Source organism: Tribolium madens, unplaced genomic scaffold (genome assembly GCF_015345945.1).
Source record: "Tribolium madens isolate multiple individuals breed KSU strain unplaced genomic scaffold, Tmad_KSU_1.1 Scaffold_96;HRSCAF=242;Tcas5.2_LG5, whole genome shotgun sequence".
Classification (NCBI taxonomy): domain Eukaryota; kingdom Metazoa; phylum Arthropoda; class Insecta; order Coleoptera; family Tenebrionidae; genus Tribolium; species Tribolium madens.
This window is the reverse complement of record NW_025401068.1, coordinates 620,089-636,361: the sequence shown is the minus strand read 5'-3', so window position 1 is coordinate 636,361 and position 16,273 is coordinate 620,089. Positions and strand designations below refer to the sequence as shown.

The 16,273-nt window shown below is 30.9% G+C and overlaps 4 protein-coding genes and 1 long non-coding RNA gene across 10 annotated transcripts in view; 1 reads left to right on the top strand and 4 right to left on the bottom strand.

The window, feature by feature from the left end:
* The window catches only part of LOC123013991 (RNA pseudouridylate synthase domain-containing protein 2-like), a 344,356-nt gene that overhangs the window by 293,479 nt on the left and 34,604 nt on the right, over nt 1-16,273 (top strand). The window lies entirely within an intron of this gene.
* On the bottom strand, nt 3,881-5,820 carry LOC123013996 (transmembrane protein 272-like). Of its 4 annotated transcripts, XM_044412885.1 has the most exons (5): nt 5,489-5,811; nt 5,171-5,293; nt 5,021-5,125; nt 3,963-4,085; nt 3,881-3,908 (listed from the first exon to the last, which is right to left on the bottom strand). In XM_044412885.1, exons 1-5 carry the CDS (start codon nt 5,601-5,603, stop codon nt 3,898-3,900), a joined length of 477 nt encoding a protein of 158 aa, XP_044268820.1. In that variant the 5' UTR covers nt 5,604-5,811; the 3' UTR covers nt 3,881-3,897. The 4 variants fall into 4 exon arrangements, 3 of the variants coding, with proteins under 3 accessions (XP_044268820.1, XP_044268819.1, XP_044268818.1); XR_006413288.1 differs by lacking the exon at nt 5,489-5,811 and adding an exon at nt 5,347-5,485 and having other exon boundaries at nt 3,881-4,085; XM_044412884.1 differs by having other exon boundaries at nt 3,881-4,085; nt 5,021-5,116; nt 5,489-5,820.
* On the bottom strand, nt 5,872-6,907 carry LOC123013994 (transmembrane protein 272-like). Its single transcript, XM_044412880.1, has 4 exons — nt 6,737-6,907; nt 6,501-6,623; nt 6,331-6,450; nt 5,872-6,280 (listed from the first exon to the last, which is right to left on the bottom strand). Exons 1-4 carry the CDS (start codon nt 6,822-6,824, stop codon nt 5,982-5,984), a joined length of 630 nt encoding a protein of 209 aa, XP_044268815.1. The 5' UTR covers nt 6,825-6,907; the 3' UTR covers nt 5,872-5,981.
* LOC123013995 (transmembrane protein 272-like) lies at nt 7,091-8,034 on the bottom strand. The gene is made up of 4 exons (XM_044412881.1): nt 7,810-8,034; nt 7,634-7,756; nt 7,469-7,588; nt 7,091-7,418 (listed from the first exon to the last, which is right to left on the bottom strand). Exons 1-4 carry the CDS (start codon nt 7,892-7,894, stop codon nt 7,144-7,146), a joined length of 603 nt encoding a protein of 200 aa, XP_044268816.1. The 5' UTR covers nt 7,895-8,034; the 3' UTR covers nt 7,091-7,143.
* Nucleotides 12,553-13,918, bottom strand: LOC123013999. The gene is made up of 2 exons (XR_006413292.1): nt 12,647-13,918; nt 12,553-12,594 (listed from the first exon to the last, which is right to left on the bottom strand). It is a non-coding gene; the product is annotated as an uncharacterized LOC123013999 (long non-coding RNA).

Sequence of the window (16,273 nt, the reverse complement as noted above, 5' to 3'; positions counted from 1 at the left end):
CATTTGCATATCAGCGAAATTGTTATTTTCTACTCTAGTGCTGATGCTTCAAATGTATCAACTTTACCACTAAAATAATAACGGTTTTAACATTTACTTTCGAATAAATAACTAACAAATAAACTTATGTATAACTAAAAACGTATGCAGCATAGTTTGCATGTCTAAGCAGCTATGAAACATGATGAAGCGCAACTAATTGACATTAATGAAAAATTAATTATCTGTCGGAATTGAATTACTAATTTTGTCTCCGAGTCTAGTTTGACTGGGTATGAAGCACAATGAAACTGAAGCGTGAGTAGATTGAGAAAGATGCTTATTTCAAGTAATTTATACTAATAAAATGTTTGTTTTAAAACACAGTTTTTTACTGCAACCAATAAACATTTCCATGAACTCAAATTATCATATTGCGGCTATCGCCTCGGCAACTAAACAGACAATCGTAATGAAGAATAAGACTTTAGTGCCTTGATACAAAAATTAACAATTCTCTAAACTTTAAATTTTGGTTTTAATAAAATCAGTCTCTAATGACTTTTTCGTGATTTACAATATGAGCCTTGAGAACATTACAATACATTACAATATTAGATTCCACATATAAAGTTAAATTAAGAATTGAGGTTTGATTTTCCAAGAAGTTTAATATTTATCCTATTTGGTGCATATGCACCAGGTGCATTTGTCGTCCCATCTCTATGATTCAATAAGGAGCACGTATACAGAATGTCTACTATCGGACCCATATTAATTTAAAGTCTCAGTTACTATTAATAAAAGAAAAGAGGTACATACTTCATAATTATTATACGGAACCCAAAAGTGATGATATTTTTAGTGACAAAACCAATTTTTTTACAAAATATTTTCAGGCAGAATGCTTTATTGTAGATTACCTAGAAGCTTTCAGTAAGAAAAAAAGACAAACCTTTCATGTACAAATTTTTTGAATGGTTATATATGACAATAAAGTTTAAAGTTTAACCTACTTTTGCATTCCATAAGATTTTTTTTCATAAAAAAACCTTTTTGGTTGAGAGAAGCTGAATCAAACATTATTTTGCAGCAATTTGAAACCAATTTTTAGGTAATTGAATTTCAAAGACAAATTGTAGTAAAAACTCCTACAAATTCTCACATACTCGTATAATCCAGCTCTTAATTATTGCTTATAATGTAAATCATTGTTAAGTAATTAGAACAAGTTGTTTGGGTTCTTGTGTATTTCACGTTCCCGGAATATTCACTTAAAAGTCCTCAACATATAAACTTTGGTAGTGCATTTCTGCATAAGACCGTCCCTATCCTTCATTGAACGTACGTAGTTGAGGCTCTATTTACGAAGTACATACATCCAGTTGCAATAATTTTCCTCACTTCTCGTGATTACAATACATTAGTGAATTTGTGAGTTAATGGAAACCTATCTCATAATTGCGATTTACTTGTTATTTGCTTGATAAAACTTTATTTTAAAATTTTTGTGCATACTTATATTCGTATACAAGGATTCTTTTAGGGCCTATATTAGAAACTTTTTAACTTCTAATGCAGATAGAAATTTAAAATTTGGTACACATCTCAAATCGACCAGTCTAAGTTCAATTAAATTATTTTAAAAATGGCTGAACTTCCGGAACTACTAGAAATTGGCGCCAACTTTGAAATTTTAAATGGTAACCACTTATTTTGATTGCATTTTTGAATTCTCCTCTCCAAACTGAGTAAAATGTATCTAGTTATTAGAACTTATCTGTCATAGTTTTTGACATATGTCAATTTTTTGCTCAAAATTTTCATTTGCAGAGGTTTATAAAAAAATCACAGCTCTTGAACCGTTTGCGATAAGTCAATATTTTTTTTTGCATTTGATAACCAAACGTCCGAAGAGTTTCCTAAAATTTTCAAAATTGTCAACTGTCAAATTGCAAAGCTTATATGATTTTTTGAAAATGATATTTAACAAACAGCTATAACTCAATTTTTTCAAATGAAATGACCCCATTTTCTCAACGGCAAGCGAAAGTACATCGATTTCTAGAAGGACTTTTATCAACATGTCCTATACCCATCTCTTACAGTTTCTAAAATAATAACGAAAAACATGTTTTTGTTTTTTATTTTTATAGTCAATCACGTAGGCTTTGGAAAATGATCAATACGTATTAAAGATTTAGTCTACACAACACCCATACGGAATTACGAAGAATTGAGGCAAGGATTGAGACGGCATTTAATAATCTTCAACCAAATGAAATAATGGAAGCCACTCAAATCAGTTCACCATCGAATTTTGGACTGTTTGAAAATGGTAAACATATCGAATATCTGTATTAATTATGGTATATCTTTATTGTATTTTTTCAAAGCCAATGTGATTAACTATAAAAATAAAAATTATAACATGTTTTTCGTGATTATTTCAAAAACTGTAAGAGATGGGTATAGGACATGTTGATAAAAGTCCCTCTACAAATTAATGTACTTTTGATTGCCGTTGAGAAAATAGAGTCATTTCATTTGAAAAAAACTGAGTTATAGCGGTTTGGTAATGATCATTTTCAAAAAATCATACTAGCCTTGCAATTTGACAGTTGACAATTTTGAAAATTCTAGAAAACTTTTCGAACCTTTGGTTATCGAATGCAAAAAAAAATATTCACTTATCGCAAAGGGTTCAAGAGCTGTGATGTTTTGAATGAACCCCTGCAAGTGAAAATTTTGACCAAAAAATTGACATATGTCAAAAACTATGACAGATAAGTGCTAACAACTAGGTACATTTTACTTATTTTAAAGAGGAGAATTCAACAATGCAATAAAATTAAGTGGGTACCATTTAAAATTTCAAAGTTGGCGCCAATTTCTCGTAGTTCCGGAAGTTCAGCCATTTTGAAAATAATTTAATTGAACTTAGACTAGTCGACTTGGGTTGTGTACAAAGTTTCAAATTATTATCTGCATTAGAAGTTAAAAAGTTTCTAATGTAGGCTCTAAAAGAATCACCTTGTATATTGTGTGCACTGAAATTGTAAAAATAACTATTTACGGTATTAAACCCGTAGCAACATTTTTATGTCTGCGCAAATACTTTTTTTTGCAAGGCCATACAAAATGCTAACGGTCGTATATGGGTATAAGATTTTTTAGAATACTGCAACGATCCCTTTCAAATTAAACAAAAAATTATGAAAATAAAAATTTAACTAGCGTTTACATAGTTACAAATGAGTCCCGTAGGTAGGCTACGGTCCGGTAGTAGACTACTACCGACCGAGGCCGGTAAATTTTATCTATCGGACTCGTTTGTAACTATGTAAACGCTAGTTACCATTTCAAAATGCTATAGTTATTTATTATTCAAGACGATAAAGTTGAATTTTATCTTTGAGAGCTGACGCCTCGACGCTAATATGCTTGAAAAGATAATGCAGATTTTATCGTCGTGTACAATATAAAATTTTATTCAATCCTCACTAATTTTGTAGTCAATTTGGTCGATATTTATAAATGTCAAAGTAAAACTCAACAATGAAATCTAATGTCAAAGATCGTTAGCAACTAACAACCGCAGATATACAACAATGGATGTATTTTTTATCATCTAGAAGATACAATTTTATTTTAACATGAAGAAAAGAGTAGATTAAATTCAATTTTAACATAGAGGATTCAATAAAAAAAATATTTATAATTGAAATTTAGACTATAAGACATTTTTTTCTATAATAATGTAATTCTAACTACGCTTTTGTAGTTTCAGAGGTAATTCACAGAGTGTACTTTAAATCCATTGATAACAGTTCATACCATCCAGCTTACAAAATAGATAGATTATTTTCATTTTTAAAAATAGGTTTTGTGTAATCACTTCTACAACCAGCGTTTTTTTTATTTTTTTCCTACAAAGTCATCTTTCATTAACATTATGCAACCAGACAATAAAATAATAAAACCAAGTATAGTATGTTGTATTGTTAATATCCAAAATGCTAGTAAGAATGTTGTTCTGTTGCAATATTTCTCTCCAACTGTTTCTTCATAATTCGGTTGATATTCTTTATAGACCCAATACGTTCCTAAAAAAAAATATGAGTACTTTCGAAGATCTAAATATACAGTATGTCCCCGGATTGAGTTTACAAGAGGAAAGTTTTTTTTATCTTTGTTTTTACGCCAAAACTTCAAAGGAACAAAGTTTTTGCTTTACTTGAAACCAGCAAATCTTTCATTATTCTAACTCAGTAGAAAGAAAAGTTCATTTTTCTCTTGATTTTGGACTTAAAATAATTTTTCTCTGCTTTTTAAGTCTTATCACATTGGCGGTTTTAATTATGTGACAACTATATGTCACTTTGACAATTAATTTATTAATTAAATAATGATAGTTTTTGTTAAAAATGACTGGTTTTTACCTTAAAGCTGTCTCTTTGAGTTGTTATTTATTAAAATTATGTTTTTCACAAAGATTTGTGTTATTTAACTTGCGTAAACTCATTTGTCAAAGTGACATCATTGTCAAAATAATAAAACCGCCAATGTGATAGGACTCAAAAAGTATAGAAAAATTATTCTAAGTCCAAAATCAAGAGAAAAATGAACTTTTCTTTCTACTGAGTTAGAATAATGTTTTAATTTCAGATTTGCTGGTTTCAAGTAAAGCGAAAACTTTTTTCCTTTGCAGTTTTAGCGTAAAATCGAAGATAAAAAATTGTTTCCTCTTGTAAACTCAATCCGGGGACATACTGTATGTATCTAACTAATTACTCTAAAATATATGTATACATATTTTAAATAAACCTTCTACATGTGGTTCCGTTTCCGCACCAAAACACGTATTCCAATATGTTAGAATGATTTGTATCATACGAATTTATGACCACGATATCTGATGGTTAGGTAGGAAATAAATTTAAATTAAAATAGAACTCACGCAGTTTAAATTTAGAAATATAAATTAGGAACATATATCATTTTTTTTCTTTTTTACATCAAAAAGTAAGTGATTACTTACCTAAGCAATGCCACACGATGTAAAACAGAGCCAAAGCAATGACCACATTAAATAAGTGCTTATCCGTCGTACCGCTAAGACTTTTAGTTAGTGCACCTACAAATCCTAATAACTCTATAATGATTGACATAACCTTCTGCAAAATGTTACCTGCCACAATTAAGTATATTGGTATCAGTCTACTGACAGAGCAATTATTAAGATTTAGCCATCCTATAACAAACATGAAGAAGAATATGGCATATAGTAAAACCAGCGAAGCGTTTATTCCAGCTGAAAATGAACAGTAAATTAAATATTCAGTCCAGTACACCGGTCTTATTAACCACGTTAATAACACTGAAGTCAAAAAAGGTACCATACAACTGAATTCAGCTTAGATATTTTTTTGAGATACATACATATTCGAGGAAAATACATTTTTAATGACATCCATTCTAGTTCTTTCATTAATCATTACTGACTTACGCGGTGCTTTCAATTTGACCTTTTCCAGAACTTCGCTTTCTTCTGATTGTGTGTTCCTTTCATTATCTTGTTTTTCTATATCGATAACAGTTCCTAGTGTTTTTGCATTTGACATATTGGTAAATTTTTCAAACAACTTTACACTTTAATTACACATGCGCCAGTATGTAAAGCAGCGCGTATACTTGTTTCTCTATTTATATATTTTTTGTACGGTGCTCATTTATATTTTTAGTTTTGAATTTAGGTTTGGCATATTGTGTAGAGTGGTAATCTAAATAGTTGGCACCATCAGTATCAACTACAGACGGATATTAAATCCTTTGTACTCGTAATTGTTTGCTGTTAGAAGTTATTTGGGGATTTTATTTTAAGAAATAAACTTTTAGAATATTATACATTTATTTGATAATAAAAAGATTATTATAAAAACATAATAATTCAATAAATTACATAATTATATCATGTGAAAATTTATTATAATATATTGTTTTTATGGAGTTTCGGTGACTAGAGTGATTTTAGCAGTTTCATCGTCAACCTTGAGAGCTGACGTTTGAGTTTCTTCAGCGTTTACAGGTGGAGATTCAGGATTGCCTGTTCTCGTAGCTATGGCAAACAAACACAGGGCACAACATATAAAACAACAAAATCCCGCCAAAGTTGCAATAATTATAGCGTAAAATGCTGTTACATAGACAAATGCAAACAAATAAGCTGTTTTGTTACAATACGATTTTCCATCTAGAGGATCGTAACTGGGTTGAAATGCTTTGTATACCCAATAAGTTCCTTAAATACGGGAATATTGTAAAATGAATCAATTCTTTAATAAAACTCACCTAAGAAAAAAAAAATAGTCTCAACACTATACAATGCTGATTCGATGTATAAGACTTGTACGTGTTTTGATAATCTTTCCCGTATGTAACTTACAAACTTAGCCACTAATCCTATAGCACCTGTTGAAGAAAAAAATAGAGCGTTTTTTTATAAACAGAATATAACTTACCAGTGGCTATTAAAAAAAGTGGAATATCTTTATTGACGGGACATTTGTGAACATTTAAACATCCAATTACCAACATAGAAAAATTTAGAGCAGCAGATATTAAAAGAGTGACTTTCAATCCAGCTGCAAGAAAAATATGTAATAGATCAATGAAATCATAAACAGTTTTAATCTACATTTTTTAGTGTAGGATGTAAAAGTGTGAAGAGAGGAATGAAATAATAAATTGTACTCACGTACAAACTTCTCCTTCAGTGTTTTTATGGAATTCTTTACTACCGCCTTTTTATTCTTCCCATCATCACCTTGATGTTGTTCATCCATAACTCACTCTCAAAAGTAAAGGATCACCACATCTCAATGTATTGAGGCATCCCCACACATTGCTTGAAAACTACTAACGGGACTGACCTTCGTTCTATTTACTAGAATTCCTGGCGCCATTTGTGGGCGTGCATAAACCAAGCCAATCAAAATTAACTTATGTAACTCATTTATTTGTAGGTCAGTCAATATTTTTCGCTAAGTGCAGTGTGCTTTTAAGCTTAGTTTTTTACACGAAATGTATGTAATGAAAATAAATTAACTCATGATGTTGCAAGTATTTTTATTCATTTTAAAGAACATGTAGATACAAGTGCATTTATTCTTTGATCTCGGCTTTTGTTCCTTGTTCTGTTGGAATTGGTATCTCCACCCTCTCCATTTTATCTTCCTCAGTATCATGAGGAGGAACGTATTTGTCAAGCAGCAATAGACTGAGTACGAAACATCCAACAATTAACATTATGAGGAATATTAGGGAATAAATTACTGTCATATAAATAAATGCAAATAAATACAAAGTTTTGTTACAATATGGTTCACCATTATCAGAATCATAGTTCGGTTCATATTCCCTGTAAACATAGTATGACCCTATAAATAAATGGAACATTTCTTGACTTTCTTTGGATACCCAGACCCACCAACAATAAGTAAGGTTAATTCTCCTGTTAAAATAAAAGATAATATCGGAGAAACACTTAGGTGTTTTATTAAGAAATTTTTGAAAAGGCTTATCAATTTGGTAACTAGGCCTAGAATACCTAAAAATCGAAAGTAAAATATTTTTATAATAAAATCTTACTTACCCAAGTATAGTAAATATTTTGGTATGTCAGGCTCAGCAGTACATTTATCGTAATATGTAGCAGCAATAACAATAGTCGCTACATGAATTAAACTGAAAAACACAAAACTAAACTTCAACGAACCTAAAATATCAACTACTTTCAGTTTTATTCTAAAATAAACTACTGATACATACCTTGACACTTTTCTTTTAGTCGTTTGAGTCGTGTATTTTTATTTAAATATTTTGCATCTTCATTTGTTATATTTTCTTCCGTCATAGTTGGACTGGCTACTTTCCGCGAACGATTTTTGTGCTACTAACGACTTCTGTTTCAAACTGTTGTGTGGCGCTGCAACTGGGTCTTTGTTGAGGCGTAACACACCAAGCACTTTTATTTGAAGTTGACATGGACAACACACTAAACTGTTTGCACAGATTGTAATTTAAGATCTTTGTTACGACAAATGGAAAATTTTCTATTGAGAATAGTCCAAGATAAAAATGAACAAGCTAATTTTTATTTTCAAATTATTGTGATTTGACTTTTAGTTAATTTTGAATTGGACAGGAATATTTTTGTTTATGCGAAAAACCTTTACATTTTAATTTTTTTCTTAGTTGTTTTTTATATAGCTACCTTATTTTATAAGATATTATATTATATTATAATATCTTATTATTGGCACCATGATTATTTGTAATAAATGCGAGAATTTGTTTGTTTTACACGACGTTTATAGTATATTAATGAACAAGTATTATAAAGGTTGATTTTCTATGGGATGAGTGCGCCAATGCCATTATAAAACGAGTATTTTATGCTATTTTTTCTAATTTGCGCCCCCTTTTTTCTTATTTTAATTAAAAAAATATATATTTTTATCGCCTAGAGAATTTTGTGTTAGTTAGTATCGGTTGGTAACACTCGACGCCCACCTGTTTTTTTGAGTCATTTCTGCCGTCTGTCATTAAAAATAAAATTTACAAATTATTAGTTATTAGTGTTACAACGTAATAATAATAAATAAAATATGAGAAACAGAATTTAGTTTGCATTCCGCCCGAAATTCGCGAAATTGCCGAAGCAACAACGCAAAATTTGTTAGTCAGAAGCGGCATCCAAAAACTAAATAACCCTAAATTCATTAAAGCACAGTGTGCTTTTATAGATAGCCATAAACGACTCCTACTGGAGACGTTAATAAACGTATTATAAACGCAAATTAGAAAAAATAATCAATATCATATTTAGCCAACAGTATACTCATTTTCATATTAATCTGCATCAAAGTAGTCGTTGAAAGAGATCATTTTAAGGTGGCAACCATGCAAAAATTCAAACAATCCTAACCTCAATCTTCCCTAAAAAGTATTTTCTCAAATAAATATGTGTACCCCAGGTTACAAGAAATAATTAAAATTAACAACGTAATTAACATAGGGTGACAAAAAAAATGTCATTATTGATGTCATTAAATTCGTTCTGAATGACATTAATGACACTTTGTGTGAATCGGCCTTTAAATTAAAGCCTTAAACTTTACCAACTCAAATTGTAAACAAATATGATCTCTAAGGTTAGCTCTTTAAAATCTATTACATTGTTTTAAAAAAAAACATAAAACAATAAAAATTTTGAATAATTTTTTTCATTAAAGATATCACCTAATTTCCTTACCTCAAATGTTACCGATTACTAGCAATATAAAGTTTGGGATAAAACACACAAAACGTTCAACTTTCGTTTATACTGCAATTTTTTTAACAATTTTTCCGACGTCCAAAGTGGAGGTTGCACCCTATTATCTCAGAAACTATAAACATTCGGTTAAGGCAAATTGAGTTATTTTGCCTTCTTTTGAGCTTGATTAAAACTAAGGCAAAAGCAAATTAAATGATGACAGTGTCAAAACTATGAAATGACTTTTCGCTTTCGTTGTCGTAGATAAGATTTTCTTATTTATTGCAACAATGAAATTATATTTTAACAAATAAATAATTCCACTCACCGTCAAACTTTGTATCAATGTTTTAGAGTTAAATAACATTCTTAATGATGACATTTCTAAAAGTATTTTTTCGGTTACCTTATTTCTGTATGCTTTTATTACCAGATCAATTGTCAACTCCAAGACCGTAAACACCCTGTATATAAATTTATTCTAAAATAAATTATTTAATCAAATGACAAAACAGAGATGCTCTTGAAAATATGGTCAATGTTGACTTTTAGACTTGCAAAAGTATAGCAGTTGGGCGCCACTTCTGGCACCTGAGCAAACGTTGTGCTGGCAATCACCGTCGGCAACCATTGTAGTTTATTTTTCAGACACCGTTGCTGGTAGTGAACACAATTTTAAATCAATCTGTGTTAATATTGTACAAGTGCTACGTGATTTTTCATCTTTTGTTGCGCTACAAAATATAAGAAAATACTTATTATGGAAACTTTATTTAAACGTTTCTGGTAAAACGACTGAAATCAGCAAAGCAATTGTAAATAGAATATGACAGCATTTACGAAAATGTTATTGTTCCAGAAATTTTAAAGATGTCTTTTATTACTTATGTAAGTTGTGCGCTACGTGTCTGGTCAAATGTCACAGCATTCATTTATTTATTTAAGCAGGTCAAATTACGCAAGAGTAATTGGCAGATTTATTATATGATGATTTACCTACCATAATATTTAGTTGAGCATTCTGAATTTTTGAAGACATACAATGATCTCAGATCATTTTCTAGCATCTGAAAGTATACATTGGAAGAAACCGACGTTTGTTCGATTATAGGTAATGCATACATATAATAATAAGTAGGTGGAATATCTATCTATTTTAAAATCCATGATTTTTTAAATTTGTATTTTTCTGCACATGTTGTGCCACAGCCATCGGCCATTGCTGTCACTTTTCACAATGTTTTTTTCTGTATGTATATAAGAGTGGAGCTTCTTGACAGAAAACTTGTCAGCAGGATTTAGTTGTAACACAGATTCTTCTTTTACACGGAAATCAAATGTTTCTGATCTACTTCGCCTAAAAAACGCAGTTGCGATGTTGCCAGGGTGGCGATGGATACGCCATAGGTAATAAGTAGTGACTTGCTTGTTTTAAGGTAACTATGTAATTATATCTTTTCCCGACTTGTAAATTTACTAATCAAATACGTTGTAACTTGGTAAACAACCCTTGAACCCATGTTTTCACAAGAGGACGCGCTTGGTTGAAGCATTAGTCTCAAACCTTAAATATCAGGATAAAACAAATTTCTAACAATATATGCATTTAATTTACATGGACAAATATTTTAATGAATAATGATAATGACCCTATTAAAACGTGTTGTAATTCCTAAAGGCAAAACGCAAGCCAAATATTTGACTTGAGTAGAATTTGTTGACTGAACTACAAAAATATAGGTACAGGGATGCAAGAAACGTTTTAGTTTCTTTATGCTAATTTTCACATACCTATTTATTGTTCCTTAATATAGATTTTTAAAGATGACAGCCATGTTTGTCGCTTCGCTCAGAAGTCAAATCAAAAACATCTGCGATTGTTATGACATTCATTACATCTTGGTATGTTATTAGCTACTAGCTAGATATTATGAGCTATTATCAATAAGCAGTAACAAGAGTATAAGTACCAAATAATGGAAACCAGGTTTATGTTACGAAAAATCCATTTTCATTTCTTTATATCAGCTTTACATAGACATACACATTTGAAAAATTTAATGTAATGTGTAAATTACAGTAAGTGCTAATTTTATAATCGGAGTTAAAGGAGCATTAAGTTAAATGTTTTTTAGAATGTGTTGAATACTATGGACTTGTTGACAAAAATTTCGTATTCTAAACTAAAATTATCTTCAAAGTCCTTTTAATTCGATTATGAAACTGGTCCTTATCTTCATAAATAAAGCAGATTTTTATTTTGTATCTTTTAAATTGAAGATACGCTACTGAGACTATCTTTAAGTGGCACCCATGCATTGATCCATGCTTTTTTAAATTGAACATTGGGCTATGTTAAGAGTTAAATGTTCTGAATCAAGTTATTTTAACAGTGACAAATCTTTCTCACTTTAGGAGGTTAAAAGGTTTATATTATGAGAGACCTTAAGAGGGTCCAAACAAGTTTTTACAATTGGTTCAGACTTGAAAAGAAAACAGTTCTTTGTTTTTTATTTGAACAATACGTGCCATATGTTTTATTCGGAAGAAGCTAAGCTGACTTTAAACTCAAAGGTCTCGACGGTGTCCCGAACTTTTTAAAATTCGGAAGTTATTGTTGTTGTTGCTAAGCTTTTTAATCTGTCATATTCATAGGTCGCAGTCGGCTGTAAAAAACGAAATTCGGAACTTTACTTTTAAAAAATTTGTCAAATTCGAAGTAGGTAATTCTCCCAAGTACCCAAAAGACTTTTTTTAATGACAGGAGTACCATGAATTGTATAATTTATTCCCAAATAAATAATAGTCTAAGAGCCCGCGGTCGCCAGACCTTCGTAATTTTATAAAAGTTGAAAATTTGTCAGCGCATACTTCCAACACAGGTAGGAACGATGGGTAAGTATGAAGTTATCGTGGCTTTGGGAGACAACAGATAACAAAGAAGTAAAAAATATCAAGTTAAATTTGTCAAATAAAAAAGCGTATTTTTTTATATTTCCTTCGGAATAATATTAGAAATCACCTCATCCATTGCCAGACACTTAACTTCGTGGCAACCCCTTTTCAGACACCCTTAAACTTTAATAAATTGTAACTGGGGAAGCTTGCGTTCGCACACGCAGCCCTTCGAGGGTATTAATTTGAGTTGCGTACACTAATTTTTCCTCCATTTTGTGTTTATTGTCCTTGAAATATGATAACCTGATTGCATAGAAGATGGTTTATAGGACACAGGGAAATAAAAAAACATTAAATTCGTCGCGACGTTTCGAAACTTTTATTGTATCTTCTTCAGCCTAAAATATAGTCGTTTAGTTTTTGATGTACGATTGGAAAATTTGACCTTACCGAAGCATTCTCGTTGGTTGAGCGTGTGAAGCATGGCACAAGTCAAGGAAGAACTGAGACTGGCCAGCTGTTATGCGCAAGACGGATGTTTTTGAAAAACTCAACCACCAACAAAAATTCCCAGTAACATCACACTTCCCTCGCCAACAATTAAACCTGTCAATAAATAATATAAAAATAACAATAAATTGTAAAAGGCTAAAGTCTAAAACACAACACATTAAAACAAGTTAAAATTGGCAGTTTTGTCAGTTTTACAGCCAATTTTAACAACTGACTAAACTCACGCATGTAAACAACTGATAATTTTTTTTGGCAAAAAGTTCCTTTTTTTTCACGCTCAACATTCAATGCAAATTATTTTCATTGATATTTTTACTTCCAACTAACAAGGACAGGCACACTGAACGGCTTGTGAAAATCATGGGGGGAAGTTACAAAAAAATTTGGATACGAAATTTATTTGGTCTTCAATTCGACTTTTCATAACAAATTATCTTAGTGGTTAAAATATTTGCTCGCAATCCGCGAACAGTCTGTATAATTGACAAAACTGAAGTGTGAAACTTCCAATGTTGGAAATAAATGATTTCTTTACAGCTACCTTAGGTAAACGTGCATGCGAGTGGAAATGCTCAATAACACCACGTGTGGAAGATTTTCGCCAAATATTTCAAAGTTTTGTTGCGTCGTACGAAATCCATAACGTGTTTAAAATGCTTCGAAATGAAAGCAGGGCATTTTGAGCATTTATTGTAATTTATACAATATAATGTGTGTTGATTCGTTATTTAGACTTTAACCTCAAATTAATTTCTGTCAGATTTGCATCAAGAGCACCAACTACCCAGAGAAAGTCCCGAGACTCTGATTATAAATTCAAACATTCTGGACAAAGAGATGGGACATCAAATTTTTGATACTTTTTGAAAATTCACTGTAAAGCGGGCTTAACATTAAATTTGACTTTTCAAATTTTCTCAAACGTCAAAATGCCAGGAAATTTGCTGATAACTAATACTTGTGCCCTGTGCCATAGCCATCATCACCCCGGCTCTTTTCTTATCCTGTGTGTGTGAACTGTGAACTGAACCTTAAGGCTCTAGGGTACCGAATGAACTGTACAGATTTGGTGTACTGTAAGTTGCATACTCTATTTAGATTTTTATTCTGTGGCAGCTGTCAATCATCCGACCTTCTCTACCTGGTGCCTGGTCCCTTTAGTCATAAAATGGAAATAAAGTAAACAAACAGAATTTCACCATCCATGAGTTTCTCTTATTTCAGAGATTCAGATTCTAGCTCAGTAGAAAGAAAAGTTCATTTTTCTCTTGATTTTGGACTTAGAATAATTTTTTGACAATAATGTCACTTTGACAAATGAGTTTTCGCAAGTTAAATAAAAAAAGTGTGGGAAAAACATAATTTTGATAAATAGCAACTCAAAGAAATAGCTTTAAGATAAAAAACAAAGTCATTTTTAACAAAAAATCATTATTTATTAACAAATTTAAAAAAATGTATCTTTCATTTTACATCAAAACTGCAAAGGAGAAACATTTTTCGCTTCACCTGAAACGAGCAAAATCCAAAATCAAAAGAAAAAATTACTTTTTTTTTGGTTCATTATTAGTCATTATGCTCAGATAAACCAGGTGCTTATGCCAACCCAGTTCCAGAAAATTTTGAAAAACAAGGTTTAGTGGTGGGTTTTGCTAAATTTTATGGTGGTGGTAGGGACTTATATATTGAAAACGTACAATTTTATAACTTGTTTACTTTTTGCAGTTTGCTAGTGGCTCTCTTCCACCGCAGTGCTTTGAAATTTTCTTATCACTTGTTGTTGAAAACGTTGTATTGAAATTATGGGTAATAATTCTAAACAATTTCTTTCAAAAAAAAAAGAAAAATTCGAAAATGATGCGTAATTATTGGAAAAACAACGAAAAGGTTCTAAAACTGATCTTCCAAGTAAATCAAGTCTTGCAGAATGTAGTTTTCAGTCAAGTGAATCGAGTTCCGATGACGATGAAGTGTTTATTATTGACAAAGAAACTAGTCAAGAACAAAATTTTGTTCCAAGTGGTCGAAGGATTGTTGACATAGATCATTTATTTTTGGAATTAAAAAACATAAAACATAACATTTTTCCTTGTAGTTTTTTGAACATTAACATCATTCTAGAAACACATTTGTGGTTTAAAAGTGTTTTTAAATACAAATGTAGTATGTGTGGGGCAATAGGAACTTTTAGTACCGAAAAAGAAAATCACACAAATGAAGTAAATGAAGCAGTTGTTTGTGGCACAGTAGCAATAGGTGCTGGTTATTCTCAACTAMCAGAATTTTGCGCAGCTTTRAACATTCCACAACTGGAAATGCAAAATGCATGTCTACAAAAAAATTCGTAATGCGAGACCCTAWGGACCTAATTATTTCATTCAAAAAATTGAATGCCGATATCACATACTACGAATTTTTTGTACCAAAATTAAAGAAATCGCTAAAACTCCCCGATCCGACATAAATATAAAAACATTCTTGCGCAACAATTACTTGAAATTTAGAACAGCAATTGTTTCAGCTATAAAATACAGAAAAAACGAAAGCTGTACAATTCATCAGAAAACAGAAAACTGATATTTTAAATGAACTCGCACATATTTTTGGTGATCATTCAAATTGCGCTTCGTATTTCTGTAAAACAGTTTGTCAAATAACAAATGCAGTTGCATATTCTGATTTATTAAATAGTTCTTTGTTTGAGTTGTTCATGCAGGCATTAAAAAGAGGTGCAAATTTATCTTCAAGTCTTTTGTACGATGTCGATAATAATTTCACAGAAACCCAAGCTGCGAAATTAAATAAAAGAAAAATTCGTATTCAGAAATTCAGATTCGTATTCAAAAAAATTCGTATGCAGATTCCGATTATGGTGCGACTGATGACATAATAGATATGCCAATGGAAACATATGAAAAAATAAAAAGTGAGTTTTTTGAATGATTTGGCTGCTTGCAATATTTTAAAAATCCCTATTGAAACAATTGGTCAACATAATAATGAGCAGTGGGATAAAGAAAGAAATAACAGATTAACAGCTAGTAATATTGGAAGAATTATAAATATGAAATGTAAAACCAATACAGCAAATACTGTAAAAAATATCTTATATAGTGTAGGTGTGTCTAAATTTCAAAAATTGCCTGAACCTCTACAATGGGGTATTGATAATGAAGAAAAAGCAAAGGAAAAGTTTGAGCAAATCACAGGTTTCAAGGTAGACTCATGCGGCTTTTTTGTTGTTGAAGAAAAAACATTTTTAGGTGCAACACCAAATGGATTAGTCGGTTCAAATACTATTGTTGAAATTAAATGACCATTTATTTTGCAGATGGTGCAGATGCATATCTTTGCTTTGAACAAACGCAATAGAACGATCATGTTGTGGGTTACACCCTAGGGTGCGGTCGTATATCTTACAGCAGGTACCGGAGCTTATGAAATGATTGTGTATTATTGGTTGCCTACTTTCAATTTAATTTTTGCTTTATATCAAAGAATCAAGAACAGTTATCAAATTCGCATTACATCAGGGCACTCTAGTTTTAAATTACTTATAACATG